The following is a 21140-nucleotide window of genomic DNA, read 5'->3' as shown; positions in this document are numbered from 1 at the left end:
TGTAAGTTAAAGTAATGAATAAGAGGTGCTGGTGAGAAGTGATAAATGATGGTGGTGCTGCTACAGCTGTAAGTTAAAGTAATGAATGAGAGGTGCTGGTGAGAAGTGATAAATGATGGTGGTGCTGCTACAACTGTAAGTTAAAGTAATGAATAAGTGGTGCTGGTGAGAAGTGATAAATGATGGTGGTGCTGCTACAACTGTAAGTTAAAGTAATGAATAAGTGGTGCGGTGATATGGCGCATGTTACAGTGAAGGAATACAAGCTTTAAAAATTGGGGAATGTGATATGCAGTGAGTGGCATTTGTGCTTTTCATTCATCAAAAATGGAGCTAGAAAAGAAAATGGACATGCTTGAGGAAGGCATATGCCTACTTTTTTCATCAGGGTGCTGATGGAAGATGAAGGAGGTGTGTCTGGTCAAATTGAGGCAGGAATACACTGGAAGAGAATACTTTCATAAACTATGTGGAATTCATAAGGAAAGAATAGGAGGTCTTGTATAGATGAAGTTAAAGCACATTATATTAAAATTGTATGTGTTTGTTTCAGCACCAGGTTTTATAGTTTTGTATAGTGTTACATCTTATACATAGCCGTGTTTCAGTGCTGGATTCACTCAGTAAACTCCAGGTGTCATTCGGTTCCTCACTGTCTCAGTCAATAATGTCCCGCTCTTACTTTTTTCACCTACTGCAGTGCGCTTAGCATACTACTTTGTTTGTGTCATCGTCAAACAGGCAGTGCCAAAATTGTGGTATCTTGTCGGTCAGTTCCCTCATTATTAGAATCATTATTTCTCTTCTGGTTGCTGCCTGTTTTAAGGCTCTGACCCATTTTATTACTAGGATTGTTGTTTTTCTATTCAGTTTGTTTGCATCCTGTTGCTACCTATCAAAGCATCCTGACAAGTTATACTTATACAGATTCTGTAGTTAGGGACTGGCACATCATTTACAAACCTTAAAAAAAGACAAGATGAACATGAAAAGATATTCAAACCAGCAAGCAATTCATCACGTACCCCCAATTAAAAATAACTCTACTGAGTATTGTCTCAATCCAGCCAAAGCACAGCTGTGCAAAAGAATGATCCGCTCCACATCCACTACTGTCTTGGCTGGATACTGGTGGAACATTAAAGAAGTAATGTGTCTCACATCATAAAGATGGTCCTGATATCAGCCGTGACTGTGGCATGATATACTTCATCCAGATCAGATGCAATAGTACTGACATTAGACACTGATTTTGATATCAAGCACACAGTCCTGACAGCTGATATTTGATCCTGATACCAGTCACATGCTGCTGAAATGAAATACATGCTCATCATATCAGAAGTGTGCTCATAATAACACAGAAATATTTCTGACACCATACAGAATATCGTAACATCAGATGCCTGTGCAGCTGTCATATGTTTGCTAAAGATCTCAGTCATACTTACTCACTGATATTCACCACTTCAGTTACTTGAAAAATCCTTGCCCCTCCCCCCTGAGGCAATAATCAGTCAGACATTGTCACTGTGTGCTATTCATCAGTGTACCATTGTGCTTACTATGTCACTCACTCTGAATATTTACTGCAGGTACCAACTCATGATCAACAAATCTGATGACCCAACTAATAATACCCATGAGCTACTTCTGATATGATTGTAATAATGAACCTGCAATGCTTCATGACATAAGGCTTGATAACCACTAACAATATTGCCATGAATAACATTGCATTCCTTTCATATTACATGCCATTTTGAAAATGGAGGTATCTTTGGCAGCTCAAGGAAACACTTAATCTACAACCTAAACTCACAATCCAATGATAATGTGTACAAGTCATTTACATTTCTCACTGATTTATTCATTTCTAGATTGACTCGGATTTGAAAAGTGTACGACTTAGAATTTCACTTTAGTCTGAAATTATTTCTTTTCAGCACTTCTTTAACATAAAGAAATGGTCACTGTGCCAGAACAGAAAATATGGATCATTACAAAAGTATATTGGAATGCAATAATAGTTTCAACTGGATGTGCAATGGTGGTGACTTGCAGTCACACAACAGTCAGTGTCACTGCTTCATAGTGTTTGTATTTCTGGTATGGCTCTTGAATGAGGTGCCTTCCTGGTCGAGTTTGCATGTCCTCCCCTTGCCCGTGTGAGTGTTTGCTTGGGGGTTTGGTTTCCTCCCACCATTCAAAGATATAAAGGTAGGTGAACTAGTACTACTCCTATTGCCCCAAAGTGTGTGTGCATGTGTGTGAGTGTGTGTGTGCGTGTGTGTGTGTGTGTGTGTGTGTGTGTGTGTGTGTGTGTGTGTGTGTGTGTTTGTGTGTGTGTGTTTTTGTGCGCATGCATGTGTGTGTGTGTGTGTGTGTGTGCGTGTGTGCGCGCGTGTGTGTGTGTGCGCGTGTGTGTGTGTGTTTCTGTGTATGCACATGTACATGCAAAAGTGTATGAATGTCCTGTGATAGTCTGACTTCCTGTACTTCCCATACAGAATTGATTCCCACCTTTTGCCTATAACGTAACTATATAATTTCGTGCTCTGTAAGACAATGGATTAGATAAAGTTGTTAATGAAACATATCTGCATAACTGAATTTTTTAATATTATCAAGTTACTTACCAGTTAACATGAACTGATATGCATTGTCAGAAATGGAGAAAATGTGGGGTGGGGCTTCCTGACGCTTCTTTCCTCTGTAGCCAGCAACCACCTCTGGATTGTACACTGGCAACCACTTGTAGGGGTTAACAGTGACACAGAAAAGGCCTGAATAGGTCTGAAAAGAAAGCATTCAGTTGTTAGAAGTACAGTTTTTTTTTTTGATAAACTTGTATATGAAGTTTGTTATTTTACTCACATAAATCATCCAGGCTGCATAACGATCTTTGAGGTTATACAGCACACCTGGTTCATGCAGGTGTGTTAACATTGCCATGTCTTCAATTTTATCAAACTTGGGAGGGTTTTGTGGAAAGACTTGATCTTCCTTAACTGTTACAGTCTGTAAATGAAAAAAAGAGCAATTTCAGTATTCTGTGAGAATATGTAAGGGGTTATAATTTTAGGACACTGGGAAATTTATAAACTTACTTGACCAGCTTCTGTTTTAACGGTGACTTTGCCACCCTCCTTGCTTTGGATGGTACCTTTAACATATGCTAGTTTGGTATCTATAACAAAAGTGGCTGATCTTGCATCAAAAGGACGATTCTGGGATTCGATTCTTTCTTTCTCTGATTTTCGGAGAAAGGGGGCAGCAACACCAAATACTTCCATTTCTGCATCGGAGCTCATGATTGCAGCTTACTGTGGAAACACAAGGGATATGTTTTTATGATCATTACCTCGGTATATGTAGAAAAAATGCATGGGAACATGATGTATAGTAAGGAGAAAAGTGTTTTTGACATAAACCATCCTGCATTCTTCTAAGTCAAGATGAATATGGAGGGTAATTATCTATTACATCATGATGACAGAGGAGGGGGGAAGTGGGCAGAAAGGATAACTCTGAGACAGGAGGGACAGAGAGTAACAGAGGGAAAACAGCAGAAAGAACATATGGGCAAACTCCAGCAGGGATGAAACATGGATTCAATTCTTCATAGGGAGTAACAGAGGGAAAACAGCAGAAAGAATGTATGGGCAAACTCCAGCAGGGATGAGACATGGATTAGATTCTTCATAGGGAGTAAAAAAGTCTGCACTGATAATGATGAAGACTAGGGTGTGGAAATGAAGGGGAAAGGTTACAGACAAGAGGGATAGAGATATGGGAGAGGAAGTAAAAGATGTGAGAAGTAGTTTAGAAAAACAGGAGGGTTCTGGTGGTGACTGGAGCCTGAGTCAACAGTATTATGAGTCTTATCAAAGGTTGCGCAAGAGACAGGATTACTATGAAACTGGTCTTGGGGCTAAGACTTAGCATGGCATGGAAGGAAGTTAAAAGGGTTGTCACCAAGTAGGAAGGTGGATACATACTATGGTGCATGTCAGAGGAGATTGTTGAGATGCTAACAGGCAAAGCCAGGAAGATGGCAGGAAAATGCCAGGATTAGAGATTATAAGTGGCATTCTCAGAAGTTGTACCTGGCCCCAGTAGTCAGTGTGCCGATGAAAGAGAGAAGTGGGGAATATAAAATCTGGCAGTTCATGCAAACAATGTGCAGAAAAAAGATGTGCAATGTATGTCAACAAAGAAATTTTCAATGTTTGTGTAACATTTATATGTCATACAGACACAAATCAGCCCCCTTAGCTATGCACATACATATGCCACAATTATTGCAACACATACACCTTTATAATGGATTTAGATTAATTAAACAATCCAAGTATTTTCTAAATAATGTAGTTTATTGCGGTTTATTCCATACAACTATATACATTTTGTTTCTATTACTTGTTGTCATTCAACTCATTATTGCAATGAAATGCTTTTTTAGGAGAAGATCTCTATCCTGATGCAGTCTGAGAATATATTTTTATTTAGCTTATTCATTTCACCTGATAAGTGAACTGGTGACATGCCCACTCATGCAGCTAATATGGCATCAGTACTCAGCATTCACAAGCCACATGGTACATATTTTCTTGCACAGTGCCCCATAAGTTATTGCTTTAAATGGGGTTTTAAATTACAACCAAAAGTAACAACTGGAGAGTGGTAGAACTTTTGGTGCACTGATAAACTATGCAACACTTCTTGCAATGCCTGGAAAATAAATGTACTGTGTTAGTATTTATAGATTCAAGCTACATACATCAAAATTTCACTAGGATATTTGCAGGCAAGTTACATGGTGCAGACTGAATAGTGTTGATATGCACATTCTTGCAACAAATTGACACATTGAATTGTTTACAGAATGACAAATCATTCATACAGCATGGAAATTACAGATCCTTGCTTAATCATCCATAGCTTTGTGCATGTTTGTTCTTCTAAATCACGTTTCAACAGGAGATGCATATACAAAACAAAATCAGTAAGGGCACCACCTTAGATTGATGGCTTGCAGAAAAGTGCTCTGTTTGTGTGTTTGCTTGTCTGTATGTCTGTCTTGTGTGTGCACGTTTGACTGAATTGTCTTTCTGTCTGAATGCAAATGCAGTGATGGGATGATGGAGAGGAAACAACTATCATGCATGCAGGAGCAAGGCTAATGAGAAGAGATGTACAAACAATGTGTGTTATTTCAAGTTAAACATTTTTGCATGAATTTTGTGTCATTTTCATTGCAGAACAGATGGCTATCTTACCTGAAGTGTTCAAGACAACAGAGTTTAATTTTCCTGAAGAGGTCTAGAACAGAAAATGTAGCAAGGCTTGAATTAACATACATGACCCACCTACATGATACATGTACTGTGACAACATTTAGCATTTCTTCACTGATTATTTCTGTATGAATCACATTGAAAACGTCTTTCATAATGTTACAGTTATTTTCTCTAGTATTTCTTATACTTTAAGCATGAAATCAATCCAGGGTGTCAAGTTCTGGAAGACATTTATATTTTCCATCCATTTAATGACATTTACTAAATATTTTATTACTTGGTTAATGTTCTTGAGATGTGGAGCAGGTTTTCTTTTTCATGCCTTCTAGCAAAAATAAACAATGTTGTATAGGCAAAATTCACCAAAACATAAATAACTCAGTGCCTTTTCTTACCATATCATACATACATTTTCATTAATGTTGTGGCATGACCTTCTGTGAATTGCTTTATCTTAAACAATTGTTAAACCTATGCTTGTCTGTTAGCTACAGATTTGTTGAAATTAATGAAGGGACCTAACCCATATGTAACACACAATCTGCACAGCTACAGATCAATACAAATTCCTTATGATAGCATGAGAGCTCAGAAAACCTGCAGTGTTTGTAGGTCTGGTTCAAGGTGATATGCAGTTATGTATTGATACCCATCACATAGGAGCTGTGGAATAGAGAAAAAATAGGGCACAGAAAATCCTACTTATTGCTTAGCATTGATTGTGTTTTTTTGCAAGATCATCTGTACATTGCATTTTCATCCAACTTAATTTAACAGCCTGTCTTACACAATTACATGTTCTTAAGTTACCACAACTACTTACTGTCAGCATATATAAATTGCTGTTTATATCTATATAAAGAATGCTGTATGTATTTTTCTTGTAGGCATTGCACTTGGGAGTTATTTAGCCTGCTAAATACTGTTGCCCTTAAAGAGACCTTCCTAAGATGAAACAACTTATCTCTAGTGTTAGCCATTTTCAAAAAATGCAAAACAAAGTTCAGTATAATTTTTGTTCCTGAATATAAGAAGAATGTCATTTTCCACAGTACTGCAATGCAGTTTCAGGCACAGAACCAGAAGTATGTTAAAGTGCTTACAGATTTACAAGTAACTAAGGGTTATTAGGAGGTCCCAGTCTGAGAACCAGAATTCTTTTACCGTGCTTACAGTTTCACAAATAATTTAAGAAGTATGGGAAGGTTTTCAGGAGTTCACCACCTAAAGAGTAATACTGTTCCCACTTTCAGGATCCTTATCAAAGCTGCAGGACCAAAGAGCAGTATAAAAGTAACACTGCATGTTATACACGTCACGAAGCTAACAATGCCGAAATATCCAAATCTGGGAATAGATATGATTGGATAACTCCCTGCTGCCCTTTCAACAGTAATCTTCAAACCACACTTCTGCATCTCAAAGTTTTACATTTAGGTGCAAACTTCTGATGCAAACCCTTACATCTTTAATCTCTAAATTAATATCATCCCATTCAGTTTCAGAAACACACACGCACGCACGCACACGCACGCACATGCGCGCACACACGCACACTTTTATTCTCCTACTTCCTACAGAATTGAGCCTCAACACACTTTACAAGTGTCACTTCATTTCTAATGTTTGCCATATAACAAAAATACTTGACCAACAAATGCTGAACTATAATCATACCTCGAACATTCTCTCCAATAAACAGCAGATTCTGCACTAACTGCAGCACAATTTCAGAGATGTCTTCTCTTACCATACTAGTTAAATAATTAAATTTAATGAGGAATATCTGCTTAGCAGAAGTAATTTTTCTTAAGTTAAAAAAATGCCTTTGACAAAGTAAATCATGCACTTCTTGTTGAGAATCTTTGTGAGTGTGTCTTTTTTCAGAAGTATATGTGCCTATGGACAAAAAAAGTAGATAGACAACAGAACTTGCATCATCATGTCAAACAATGCTCAGTCTGAAGTCAAATCCTTTCCCAAGGTGTCCCAAAAGGATTTGTTCACATTCCTTTAGTTTTCCTTCCTTTTTATAAGTAACCTAACTACTGATCTATGACAGCAAGACATAACACTTCATGTAGAAGATACACAAATAACACAAGCTCATAAACAGCCCAATGCACTAAACAAGCTACTGCAAGATGACTTGAGAGTCTTTGGAACTGGTTATCACCAAATAAGCTGTCCATATTAATAAATAAATGCATGCGTACATACATATATACATAAACACACACACATACACACACACACATGCACGTGAGCACACACACACATGCACACATGCATACACGCACACACGCACACGCACACACACACACACACACACACACACACACACACACACACACACACGCACACACACGCGCGCACACACACAGACACACACACACACACACACCCACACACACATTAAAAATAAACTGTGGTGCTAGCAGGCACAGCCAGAAGAATACACAATTGTCCACCCCTTGCCACAGCTGACCCATACAATGTTCTTCTCTCTGTAAGGATGGTACAAAAATACCAAGGGCTAATCATGGACCAAGCACTTTCCTTTCCTTATAGTTGTTGTATACAAAAATACAGTGCATAAAGGAACTAAACCCTTAAACAGCTGTTACAATACAGCTAATCTTCTCATCAGAGAGGCAAGGTAAGCCTTAATATTAAACACTTTTATCACTAGACTACAATATGGACTTCTTATCTCCTTAAATTCCTCTCACAAGTCAACACTTCTTCAAAAGACAGAAAATAAGACTTCAAGATTTATTGGTCTGTTCAACCCTATATAAGTCATAATACAACAAAATCAAATGTCAGATGAACGCCTGTATTAGTTAGGGCACAATTTCTCCATAATTATTTCACCTATAAAATGTTACATAATATTGTTGTTCTCTACTTGTGACCTGGCTACAAATATCAGATCTGGATTATTTCATAAGAAGTCAAGGCTCCATTCATCTAAGACCCCCCTCTCTTTTAAACTAGCAATGGAAAAAGAAATTCCTAAAATGTAGTGCCAACTTTTTTGAACACTATACCTCCTAAGACTTTCTAACATGGATACGCATCCACAATTTAGAAAGCACTTCATACTATACTTAATAAATGAACTTAAATCTATATTTCTCTAACAGCATATAATAATGACTCTTAAAATTGTTCAATCTTTTGTATATCTCTTCTGTAACTGATAACATTTTGTTACTTAACACAAAATAAGATCTTTTTAACTTACCTGGGACGCTTCTGTCAATTTATAGCTCACTCAATTTACAACTTATTGCATTGTTTAAAAGTACCCAAAGTATTACTCTTACAGTATCCCCCAGCCACTGACTAAATCTTCAATTACAGTGCCTTAAACTCCCAAAAAAGTAATTGTGGAGAACTGTAAAAAGTGGAAAAATCTAAATATGGCATGGATTGACTACAAAAAACATTTGATAGTATCCAACATTCATGGATAAAAGAGTGCTTAAAAATGTGTAAGATATACCGTACAGTGATCAACTACATTACAGCGACCATGAAACAGTGGCAGACCACTTTGCAATTAAGTCATGATAAAGGACAAATTATTATTCCAGGAAAAAAAATCAAAGGCGGATATTCCATTGTGACTGTTTGTCACCGCTGCTATTCTGTTTTGCCTTTAACCCATTAAGCTGCTAACGTAACAACTTAGACCATGGCTATAATTTGGCTCCTAGAAAACAAGAAAGTGTGAAGACTTCTCATCTTCTCTTTGTCAATGATTTAAAACTGTTTAGCTCATCAGATGAGGAACTGAAAGCACAACTGCAAGTTGTCAGAACTTTTTCAGATGACATAAGAATGGCATTTGGTCTTGATAAATGCGCAAAAGCAACCTTTAAAGCAGGAAAACTGCAGCACCAAGAAAACATCAGTTTGGGGCACGAATGTGATATAAAAGAACTTGAGCAAGAGGGTGTGTATAATTATTTGGGAATTGATGAAGGATCAGCAATAAAACATGAACAAATGTGAATTATACTTACTAAGGAATACTTTAGAAGACTTAAATTAATCCGGAAAACAGCATTGACATCTAGGAACAAAATTCAAGGTATAAACCAATTTGCTCTACCTATCCTAAATTATAGGTTTGGAGTGATTGACTGTCCCCAAAATGTGTTGGATAGATTAGACCGGAAAGCAAGAAGGATGCTTCATGCTCACCAAATGATTTATAAAAATCAGCACAGACCAAGATTATATATTCCCCTTTCTGAAGAAGGGATGGGCCTCCTTCAAATTGATTACATGTACAGATCTGCAATCGTGGGACCGCACACATATCTGCTGACCTCACAAGACCCAAATGTAGTGAAAGTTTTGAAACATGAGGAGAATAAATCTAAGATGATTTCCCTTCCTAGTCTAGCAGAAGCATATCGGTGTCAAGCAGGAATGGAAATCAAACCAGTAGTAGTTAAAAATCAGGCAGCAACTGAATGTGCCAAAAAAACAAAAGAAAGAATATAAGATGAAGGACAAGATGACAAGGAAAAAATGTGGAAAATGCATTAATATAGTTCCAAGTATAGAAAACTTCTTCATGTTGATCAGGATCAAACTCAGGAATGGTTAAGGAGAGGCAAATTCAAACCAAGAGATGAAAGGTTAATATTGGTGGCCCAAGATAAGGGATACATACAAGTTGGTTTACAAAGTCCATTGAACATGTGGGAGAAACAGACAAATGTAGGTTTTGTAAAACAGAATTGGAAACAGTTGCACGCCTCATTACTGATTGTGACATACTAATGGCAGAAGGACTGTATACTGAAATACATAATAATGTGGCAAGACTGCTGCACTGGCGATTGTACAAACATTATGGTACTGAAGTGGCTGAAAAACACTGGAAACATGAGCCACAGAGCATCACCGAATATGATGAAGTCTACGACACATGGGATCATCCATTGCCAACAGTTCAAAAGATAGATGCTAGAAAATGAGATATAGTGGTCCATGAAAAGAAGACAAAAGCAGCATTGATCATTGAAATCACCACACCCAGCGACTACAATGTCTTGCTTACAGAGAGACACAAAGTCATAAAATATCAGGATTTGTAGGCAGAAACAAGAGCAGTGTGGAAGAAAGATATCCAGATACTTCCAATAAAAGTAGGATCAACGGGTCTTATAAAAAAGAATCTACAATCGTATTTAGATATGTTCCCAATACATGTAAGTCCATACAAACTGCAGAAGGAGTCTTTACTGGGCACTTTGCGGGTACTGCGAAGAGCAATTCTGGCTGACATCAAAAATTGAAACAATACTAATTTCATGAACTTTAATCTTACTTTGGCTTAGGAATGGGGTCCATTCCTGTCATGGTAATAGAAACTAAAAAGACTTGGAGAAATTTAAAAAGAACTGCTACAGGAGGTGCACTGGATCATTATATGTGCTTGAGTCCCAAGTGTTCAAAAACCAATGTTTCAAAGCCAGGGAGTGAGTATTCGTGTTAGGACCAGAATGAGAGTTTTAGGGTTAGAGTTTAAGTTCTGGCTGGACTATAAAGTTGTATAGGCTTGGGTGTGGCAAAGATTATACACACGTGGGAGAACAGACTAACAGAAGTTCTCACCCTTGCTTTTTTGAGCATGTGTTGTACAGCACATGAGCACGTGAAGTAGACTCAAGCTCCACTGCCTTTCACCCCCATCAGCATAAGCCACATGCAATGATTTTACTAGTGTACACTTTTCCTAACCTGCTATTGCTCCCATCTATTTGAAATTGTATTGATGTCTCTTCCAAATGCTGATGAACTATATCTCACTACAAATGTTTACCAGTTTAAACAAAGCTGCTGACTAAATGTGCAATGCACAATTTTATTCATAAATAGTAAAAGCAGTACCCTCAGAAAGGCAATCTGTTTCTTTCCATATTAACTATTTGTTGTATACATTTTTTATACATCTGTGAATGTATATGTAAAACAACAATTGGAACAAATATGTAATTGTTTATCTATGCATATTTAGTACAATGTTAATCTATGTAAATACAATATGATCGTCTCATACACATGCTGTCACGATTTAAGCTTTTTGACCTAGATCATGACTTTAATGGTCATTTTACCTGGCTAACAAACTCAAATAAGCAAATATATAAATAAATACCCACCTAGTCAGTTAGCCACCTACTCCAAAAATGTAATTAAAAAATAATCACCAAATTTAATTTAACAGGTTTGCATTTGTCTATGGTTTGCGGCTGTAATCATTTTAAGGAGATCAACATACCATTTATGTGAATTATAATAATAGCTGTAACTGAGTATTTACATTTCTGCTATACCCTTCCACACTTTCTACCATATGTTTTTATGAGTCATGAACATAACCTATGATGAAAAGAACAAAAAGAGCTAAAAATGGAAACCTGTGCAATTTATTTCAAAAGTAGGTAAAATAAATATGTTTTCCTCAGATGTGTTTTCTAGACAAGCACAAGTTTAATTTTAATGTCAAATATTTTTTGTTCATGTACATCCAAACACTCTGTTATAAAAATGTTAAATATATAAAGGATGTCTCTGAATTTAAATATGGGGATTCCCCAAAGGCCATTTGGCAGGTTTACTCCTGTTCAGCAGAACTTAAGATAATGATGTCTTTTTTAATTGGCAGAGTAGGAGCAGATCTACAACTTCAAATAATGTAATGCCTTTAAATCTGTGATTCATTTCTTTTTTAAAGAACAACCTATAAGCCTTGATACCAGCTGTATCCAACTGTTGAATACTTAAGGTATGTATTTGGTATTACAGTGACAATGTGTGTCATTATGTGCTATTAGAATTACAAAACATCTGCTATGAACACTGACACCAAACACCACTACTTGAATAATGATGGTATGGGCAGTGTGGCAGTGCGGAGATTATGTGCTGTTAGACTTAATATGCATCTGAAGTGAGTACTGACACTGAACACCACCACTTGAAAAACAAGGGTATCACTGCACAGTGGCAGTGTGGCACCATGTACTGTTAGATTTAATAAACACATGCTATGAAGGACATCACACACTTCCACTTGAATTAAAATGGTATTGGCCACAGTGCCAACATGGCACCAAATGCAGTTCGAGTTAATAAATGCCTGCTGCGAACACTAATACCAGGAAAATTAACCTGAATAAAGATGGAATCAGTGCATTGTGATAGTGTGGCATCATGTGGCCTTAGAATTAATCAACATCTGCTGTGACCTCTGACATTACTGGCAGTCACCTGACTAATGAGGATATCAGTACAACCTGACAACATGGTATTATGTGCTCTGAGAAGTAAGAAACATCTGCTATGAACACTGATACCAAATATCTCCCAAATTAATAAAGCTGGAATTGGTCCACAGCAACAGTGTGGCATTATGTGGTCTTAGGATTAATAAACACCCAATATAAAGGACATCATACTATTTCACATGAATAAAGGTGGTATTGGGCACAGTGCCAATATGGCACCATATGCTGCTAGAGTTAATAAATGCCTGTTACAAGCACTAACACTTGGCACATTAACCTAAATAAAGATGGAATGAGTGCACCATATTACTGCGGCATCATGTGGCCTTAGCATTAATAAACATCTGATGTGAGCTTTGACATCACAGGCAGTCACCTGACTAATGAGGATATCAGTGCAAACTGACAACATGGTATTATGTGCTCTGAGAAGTAAGAAACCTCTGCAATGAACACTGATACCAAACATCTCCCAGTGGAATAAAGCTGGAATTGGTACAGAGTGATAGTGTGCTATTATGTGCTTTTAGAATTAATTAACCTATGCTATGAGTGATGATACCATACACATCCACCTCAACAAATCAGGTACAAATGCTGACACCAGACAAAGCAATCTGAATAAAGATGATATCAGTGCACAGTGACAGTACTGTGCTAGGTGCTGTCTAAAGTAATAAACACCTGCTATGAACTCTGTCTCAAGACAGTGCTACCGGTATAAAGTCAGAATTGCTGTACAGTGCCCATGTGGTGATGTGTGCTCTAAGAATTAATAAACATCTGCTATACAAAATGATGCCTGACACTTCTACCTGAATAAATATGGTATCGATGCACAGTGACACTGTGCCATTATGTGCTGTTAGAATTAATAAATGTCTGCTGTGAGTACTCACACCAAATACTACCTCCTGAGTAAAAAGTATCACTGCCCAGCTACAGTCTGTCATTACATGCTGCCAGAAGTAATAAGCATCTGTCAAAAACAGACAGCAGACACCGCCCCATGAATAATGACAAATATTGGTACACAGTGCAAGCAGGGTATCCCTGTCCCATTTAACCTGTTATGTTGAAGGGATCTTTAATTACTATGCAATTTGCTGTCTGGTGACAGTGGGTAAAATATCACTTCTACAGCTCTGATGAATAAGAATTAGTCATAAAATTAAAGCTTGTACATTTGCTATTCACAAAGAAATGTGAAACTATCTGTTTGCTATAAATAACATGCTTTTTTAAAATTAACTTCATTACTCCATCAATCCATTTAGTTTTTACAGCTACTTTCATCCAGTGTCAGATTTTAACCTGGCAAGCAACAAGTAGATTTCAGAAACCAGCTCTAGGCAGGACATTAGACTATTACAGGACAAACACAGGCACACATCTGCAGTCACATGGAGAGTAAGGCCCAGTTTATCATCAATCATCCGGCATTATCATTGCAATGTGGGTTAGTTTTGGTTGGCTATCAGTCATTGGTTGTGTCTTTATATTTTTATGCTGGAGGGACAGTCCAACAGATGAGATTCATATACATCTACACTACAACCAGATAATATACATTCTATCAATGTTAGCTTAGCTCACAGTAGTTTTGCTGCTTTTCAGATGTCAAAATGGTGTAAGTTATATACCTCATACATGCAAGAGATCTTTCAGACCTGCAGTTTTTTAATTACCTTGATCTTGGAAGGCATAATGCACTTTATCTGTAGTATATAATATAGTATTTATAGCTTAGTAATTAATTTGAATTATGGTTTAATATGTGTAATGTTACTACACAAAATAAAAACTGTACAATTTGAGCTATCTTGAAAAAAGACAACTGACTAATTAAATGCTTTCCCCCCTAAAACTCAGAATCTATATTTCAGAAAATGACATTTCTGAGTTTTTAATATTTCTGCAGACTGTTAGTTCAGTCCTGGGTCTGGGAGAAATATTCAAAAAAGTGCCGTTATTAATGTATTTAAACCAATTAAAATGCAGCTGTGTTAGCAGATTAGGCCCAAAAAGCACATGTGGCTCTTTTTAGGAATTACCTGAAAGCCCTGACTGATTAAGCACCTGGCTCAAAGTAATATTGTTGCCTTGTAGGGATTGTGGGAATCAAACTCCGGAAAGCAAGAGAAAGCTTATTAGTAGTCTATAGGCTCTATCATATGAGCTAAACTGTCACACTAGGTACATACAGATTTAATGCATATTTATGCCACTTTGTGACAGACATTACTAATTTATTTACAGCTTGTATTTTCATAAAATAGCTATGCAGTATAAATCTCAGTAGTATTTATTTTATTTTATTTTATGTTCGTTGACTGCGGTAGCATACTGATCACAGCTGATGATTTGCAGGTACTGCCCAGGTTAATAGAAATGAAAAAAATGTTACACTAAATGTCTGCAATGTTTATAATGAAACTGTCTTCTCTCAGTACATTAAAAACTTTGAATGTGTGGATGAGTGGAAAATAATTTATAACAGCACAGATTTTTATTAGCAAATATAATCAAAATGAAATAAAGTATTCATGAAAATATACAGACATGTCAGAGATGTCACTACCTCTTGCTGTAAAGTTTAAAGAAATGTTTTTGTTTAGAACAAGTTCTGAGTATGTTGGAAATGTACTTTATTTACAAACACTAAAATGTGTCAATGTAGTAAACCTTTCTGAGTCTTAGAAACACAGATGTCTTTTCTAAAATGAACTAATTGTTTTGTTCTCCATCCTCTCACAGCAAAGACTTCCTTGCACTAGCCACTGTACCCCTATCAATTGATATCTAAATGATGACCTGATGATAAAACGTATTACTAAGTGGATTAAGAACTTTCAGCAGGTATTGCTGGACAGGTAGCAGGGATCCCTGCACTCCTGAAGGTGTCAAATATGACATGTCATTATGTGACTACTACACACATGCAATCCATTTTGTACATGGCTTTAGAAAGGTCACTGATAATTTCTCTTCCACTATAAGTCCACCTTCCTATAGGGTGCATAATGTGACCACTATTGTAACATATCCCTGCCTCCAGGAATGGGTAAATTCTCCTTCCTTGCTGACGTTCCATATTTTGGGCTTATTAACACTCACCACCACTCAACAGCACCAGACAGTGTAAGGCAATTCTAGGAATTATAGAGTAGCACATACATGACACAGTATCCCCACTTTTAAGTTTTCCAAAACATAATAATTTATTAAACAAAAAGCACATGCAGCTAAGGACACATACCTCAAGACAAAGATGCTCCTTGAAAGATAAAAGCTGAACTTGCTGAGGGACAGCTTTTATAAGAAACTGTCTCCAAGAGGATCAGCATCATATTCTATATTAGGGTAATAAAACATTCCTGTGTGATGTGTTTTGGCTGCCATTTTAGTGGTTAAGATAAAGATGGCAGGCTGACAACACCCTTCTCAACAATAACTCAGATACAAATCATACGAACTTTTCCACTTGGGTGATATTACAACCGTGTAATGAGATGCTCTTTCCTTTGATGTTGTCTCATTGGCAGCTGTTTCAGCTACTGCACACATTTCTATAATCTCCTTAAAAATGTAAAATGACATTCATGCATCCTGCAGAGATGTGCAGACTTTCTCCTGCAGGGGAAACTTTGTACATAGCAATAGCGAACTAGCTGAGCAATTGCTGTGATTTCATCCCATAGAGCAAATGAGTACAAGGCCAAGGAGTTTAAACTTTATTCAATGTGCTTTTATTTGCAGCAGAGCTCCTACAACTGTTTGCTATTGTGAGAATGTATACAATGCAGTCCTACATTTTAGTAAACAGGATACTAAGGGAACACAGTTACTACACATGGCACTAAGCTTGTGCTCGGTTGGTGAAAATGAGCAGCAGGAAAGCTATGCAACATGACCTTGGAGTATTTATGTTAAAACTGACGTTTGAAAGCTATACAACATGACCTTGGAGTATCTATGTTAAAACTACTGTTTTGAAGTACGTTTAGGAATTACTATTAAACAGAGTTTGAGAATTAAAACCATTCAGGCAGGAACAAAGAAAGGAAAACTCACAAGTGTGAGGGCATAACTTAAAACATTGTCAGCATCTGATGCAGCAAGAAATATTGGAAACGTAGAGCGATTGTCACTGCATATGTTCCTGGGGACAAAGTTGCACAAGGCTTCATGATTTGCTGGGAAGTAGAGCTCTGGGTAGACATATTCTTACTGCTCATTTCAGGTGTATAGAGTAAAATAAAAACAGTCACAGAAACCAGCACTAAGGTAAACCGCTGGAATACAAAGTAGAACACAAAAGATAAATTCCAGATACGGACACGTTGAGTAAAATGCAGAAGCAGCATAATTTATTTCTCACAAAAACACAAAGCTTTCATAAGAAAATGCCTTCTTCAGTGTGTAGAACAATTAAAAATCACAGCACTTTTAAAGCACTTCAATAAAACACAGACTAATCAGAATGATTCACTTGTAAACGTCAATTAAAGATTTAAAGGCATAGTCAGCTCAATGGTTATAGCACATCCGTTTCCTCTTGAGAACAGGTTTAATTCTAGTAGCTACATTCAAGCCTGGTCTGTGGTCTGCATCTAGCAGTGTAATCCATTCATATTCATCAAGCTCTAGATCATTATTCAGATCTCCACCTCTTATAGTTTTATATATAATTTCTATTACTCCGAACCGAAATGTGTGTTTTGTACCCCTTTCTGCTATATGCTTAGCCAATGCATTTGTAGCCACATTCCTCTTAATTTCTGACTTGTGTTCTGTGATTCTTTCCTTCAGTTTCCTGCTACATTTTCCTATGTAAAATGCTGCGCAGGCTAGACACTTTGCTAAGTATACGATGTTGCATGTACTGTATTACATGCAGTACCAACAATAATGCTAGAGATAAAGATAAATTATTGGTGAGAAACCATATTTTGCATATAAAAATTGTTCTAATTTAAAATCATGTTTATGCTATAAGGATGTTAAATATAATTATGGACCATGTAAATATACTAAAATTGCCACATATCCATGCTATACTTGTGTATGCTGTGAAGATATTGAGACTAACAGTACATTTATACATCCTAAAACATGAAGGGAATATGTGTCTATGCTACTTGTAATACATGCAACATCATGTATTTAGTAAACTGTGTAGCCTGCACAGCATTCTACTTAGGAAAATGTTGCAGGAAACTGAAGGAAAGACTCACAGAACACAAGTCAGAAATTAAGAGGAACGTGGCCACAAATGCATTGGCTTAGCACAGAGCAGAAAGGTGTATAGAACACAAATTTTGGTTCAGAGTAATAGAAATTATATATACAACTATAAGAGGTGGAGATCTGAATAATGATCTAGAGCTTCGTGAATATGAATGGATTACACTGCTAGATGCAGACCACAGAAAAGGCTTGAATGTAGCTACTAGAATTAAATCTGTATTCAAGAGGAAACGGATGTGCTATAACCACTGAGCTGACTATGCCTTTAATTCTTTAACTGAAGTTTACAAGTGAATCATTCTGATAGGACTGTTTTATTGAAGTGCTTTAAACATGCTGTGATTTTAATTGTTCTATACACTGAAGGAGGGATTTCTTTTCCTGAAAGCTTTGTGTTTTTGTGAGAAATAAATTGTGCTGCTGCTGCATTTTACTCAACGTGTCCATATCTGGAATTTATCTTTTGTACAGAGTAAAATGACAGAGGTGGCTGTGATATGATTTTAAACATTGTTATGACCTTCTGACAGTCACTACCATAACTTTAAATCTCACAGAAGACACTACACTACCTTACTGTCACATTCTCTCTCTCGGAAAAGGATCACAAATCGATTTCCAATTACTTCAAAACTCTCTCCATGAGAAAATGCAAATAATTTATGCTTACCTAGTAGCTGACAGTGTTCAGTGGATAAACAAACACATCTAAGTGTACTGAGATCTCATATAAATATACACATCCATCCACATATATGCATACACACTAACAGATCACAGGATCATGATATCAAAATTTGGAATCATAACAGCACCATCATTTCAATCTAGATGCTGCATGTGAAGCAGATGGCTTGTATGTTTTGTAGTACTTAAAGCTCATATTGTTTTGTAGGTAAATATGCCATAGTTACATCCCATCAGCATGGTGCAAGAGACTGGGCATTAGAAGCCCTCACCATACTTCCATTTGCTATTGCCTAATTGTGATTACTCCCTCTGCACCCCTTATGTGATGGTCAGATCTCAACACTCCCTTAACTGTATGCTATCTTCACAGCTGTATAACATTGATTAATGACAACCCCCCCCCCCCCCCAAAACAGTGCAGAGCACTCTCACACAAACATACTGCTGGCCCCACAGATTAACAAGATGATCTATGACCTAAGGCAGATTTGGCAGTTGTGATCAGGCCATTAGAACCAAAACAGATAGTCACTATGGACATCTAGGTTAGAAGTGTATATATCATGGATATCTATATTTCTAATACTACAATCCTGCCCTCTGAGATAATAACATAAAGCCACAAATCCACTTACTTCCTGTGAAAATATAAGCAATATGATATTAGAAAAGTAACTGTAAATTCCTTGTAATAGATCACCTGAAATACACCAGTAAAGAAATAAATACTGTAAACAATATAGGCAACATGCACAGTATATGATGCAGGATCATTTGATCTGTAACTGGTCAATTCCGAACAGGTAAGCAGCTATAAATGATGAAAGCTTTCTCTGGAGCAAAGCACCAGTCCCAAATGTATCACACTGAACTGTAGCTGCGACTATAAACACTTTTCAACAAAATATGAACACTATTTCTTTGACTGAAAGCATGCATATCCCCAAATGTTACACAATTTAATAATACTGACAGAAGTAGCTGATTTCTACTTGAATTACATGGTAAAGGAAACATTTTATTTTCCTCTTCAGATGCCTGACTGTACTATTTTACCTTGTATCATCAGTACTATCCCCTAGAGCCAGAAGAGAATGGAATTTGATGGAAATTTTGTTGGTAAAAGAAACAAATCATGATGGGATAGAAAGTGGTTAAAATGTATAAGTGAAAAAGTACAGACAAAAGCAACAATGCTTGTAGTCAGCTGTGAATCTACAGCTGTTTTGAGTCAGAGAAGTAGAAACCCTGACAGAATAAATCCCCAGACTGATAGCTTACTTTAAAATTACAGTAGTAACATGACAGACTGCTTTACAGCTGTGCCAAGGATTAGATCACTAAATAACATGTAAGAATGTTTTTTTCTGAAATATTGTAAGTTACTGTTTTACCACTATTATATTTGTTTTCTCCTTTCTCATTCAGCTGCATATTCATCAGCTTAGGTTACTAAACCCAATAAAAGAAGGCAATTGGTAAGTGATACCCCACTTTCTGTTTGTGGATCACCATCAACTTTTTAATTCATCTGGCAAACACTTAAGTTCAAATGCATTGTTTTTCTAGTAAAGAAATAAATTTAAAAAATGTAACTGCATATGGTTTAAACTTTTTGGATGATGTACCAATCTCATTCAGTCTTGGAAAATAAGCAAATGAAACATTTATGCCAGGGAAAACTGACACATCAACAAAATATGTACTTCAGCAATTGTGATATGGTTAGCTGTGAGATCAAATGAGGCCTGAGTTACAGATGCCATCTGCCTTGCACAGATGCGACAGTGAGGTCTAGACACTACGCTGATAGATGTATAGTTCATGAACAGAGTACTGTATCTTCCAGTATATAGTCCATAAGTCACCAAGAAAAATGTATGACACAGTGTGCTTGAGGTCAGTATGCTGCATATTTTCTCAATGCAATGAGTTCTGTGCAGTGTGGTGATGCCCAGTGCAACACCAGGACAGACATCACAAAGAATGATACAAACATGTAAGTCAATGCACACTGCAGGACTATAAAGCTGAGAGCAACTGAGCAATATGACTGCAGTGTGCACTGACTTACATGTTTGTGCACACTGCAGGACTATAAAGCTGAGAGCAACTGAGCAATATGACTGCACATATCAAGGGCCACAATAGAGCAGCCTCTCTGCCCTGCTTTATAGTAGTGAGTGGAGGCAACTGCAGAAATGTTGAGAAAGGACCCACAGCATAGGACATGTGTGCCACACTTATTAAGACTGATGGAGAGTGCACAGGACCATGGAGTGAAGACACTGTCATATTTCAAACCTCTCAACTGTCCAGATTTTCAGAAAATGTCCAGATTTTTGCCTCATACTTTTGGTCTGTTCCTCATAAAATGTGTGGTTTTATTGCAAATCATTATGGATTAAAGTCCCTAAATAATTATAGTCATTTGTATTTCAGACTTCATATCCTTCAGAAAAACGCATGCTAACACAAAGCCTTTTATTCTCGAAACTTTCTAAGTTTATAAGGGCAATAATTAAAAATTGTCCCTATTTTTGTGCCTTTGCCTCCCGCACCACCATCATTTTTCTTGTGC

General features: G+C 36.9%; 1 protein-coding gene across 1 annotated transcript in view; it reads right to left on the bottom strand.

The window, feature by feature from the left end:
- LOC122789098 (myosin-4-like) overlaps nucleotides 1–15926 on the bottom strand; it is a 235286-nt gene extending 219360 nt beyond the window's left edge. Inside the window, exons 1-5 of the mRNA XM_044056298.1 lie at nucleotides 15879–15926; nucleotides 5283–5325; nucleotides 3111–3326; nucleotides 2878–3021; nucleotides 2640–2796 (exon numbers count right to left, since the gene is read on the bottom strand). Of these exons, the coding sequence (XP_043912233.1) occupies nucleotides 2640–2796; nucleotides 2878–3021; nucleotides 3111–3314 (505 nt within the window). The 5' untranslated portion in view covers nucleotides 3315–3326; nucleotides 5283–5325; nucleotides 15879–15926. The remainder of the gene's footprint in view (nucleotides 1–2639; nucleotides 2797–2877; nucleotides 3022–3110; nucleotides 3327–5282; nucleotides 5326–15878) is intronic.
- Nucleotides 15927–21140: the final 5214 nt, after the last annotated feature.

This window comes from Protopterus annectens, chromosome 14.part0 (assembly GCF_019279795.1).
Source record: "Protopterus annectens isolate FY-2018-M chromosome 14.part0, PAN1.0, whole genome shotgun sequence".
NCBI classification, from domain to species: domain Eukaryota; kingdom Metazoa; phylum Chordata; order Ceratodontiformes; family Protopteridae; genus Protopterus; species Protopterus annectens.
This window is presented reverse-complemented; position numbering and strand designations above follow the sequence as displayed.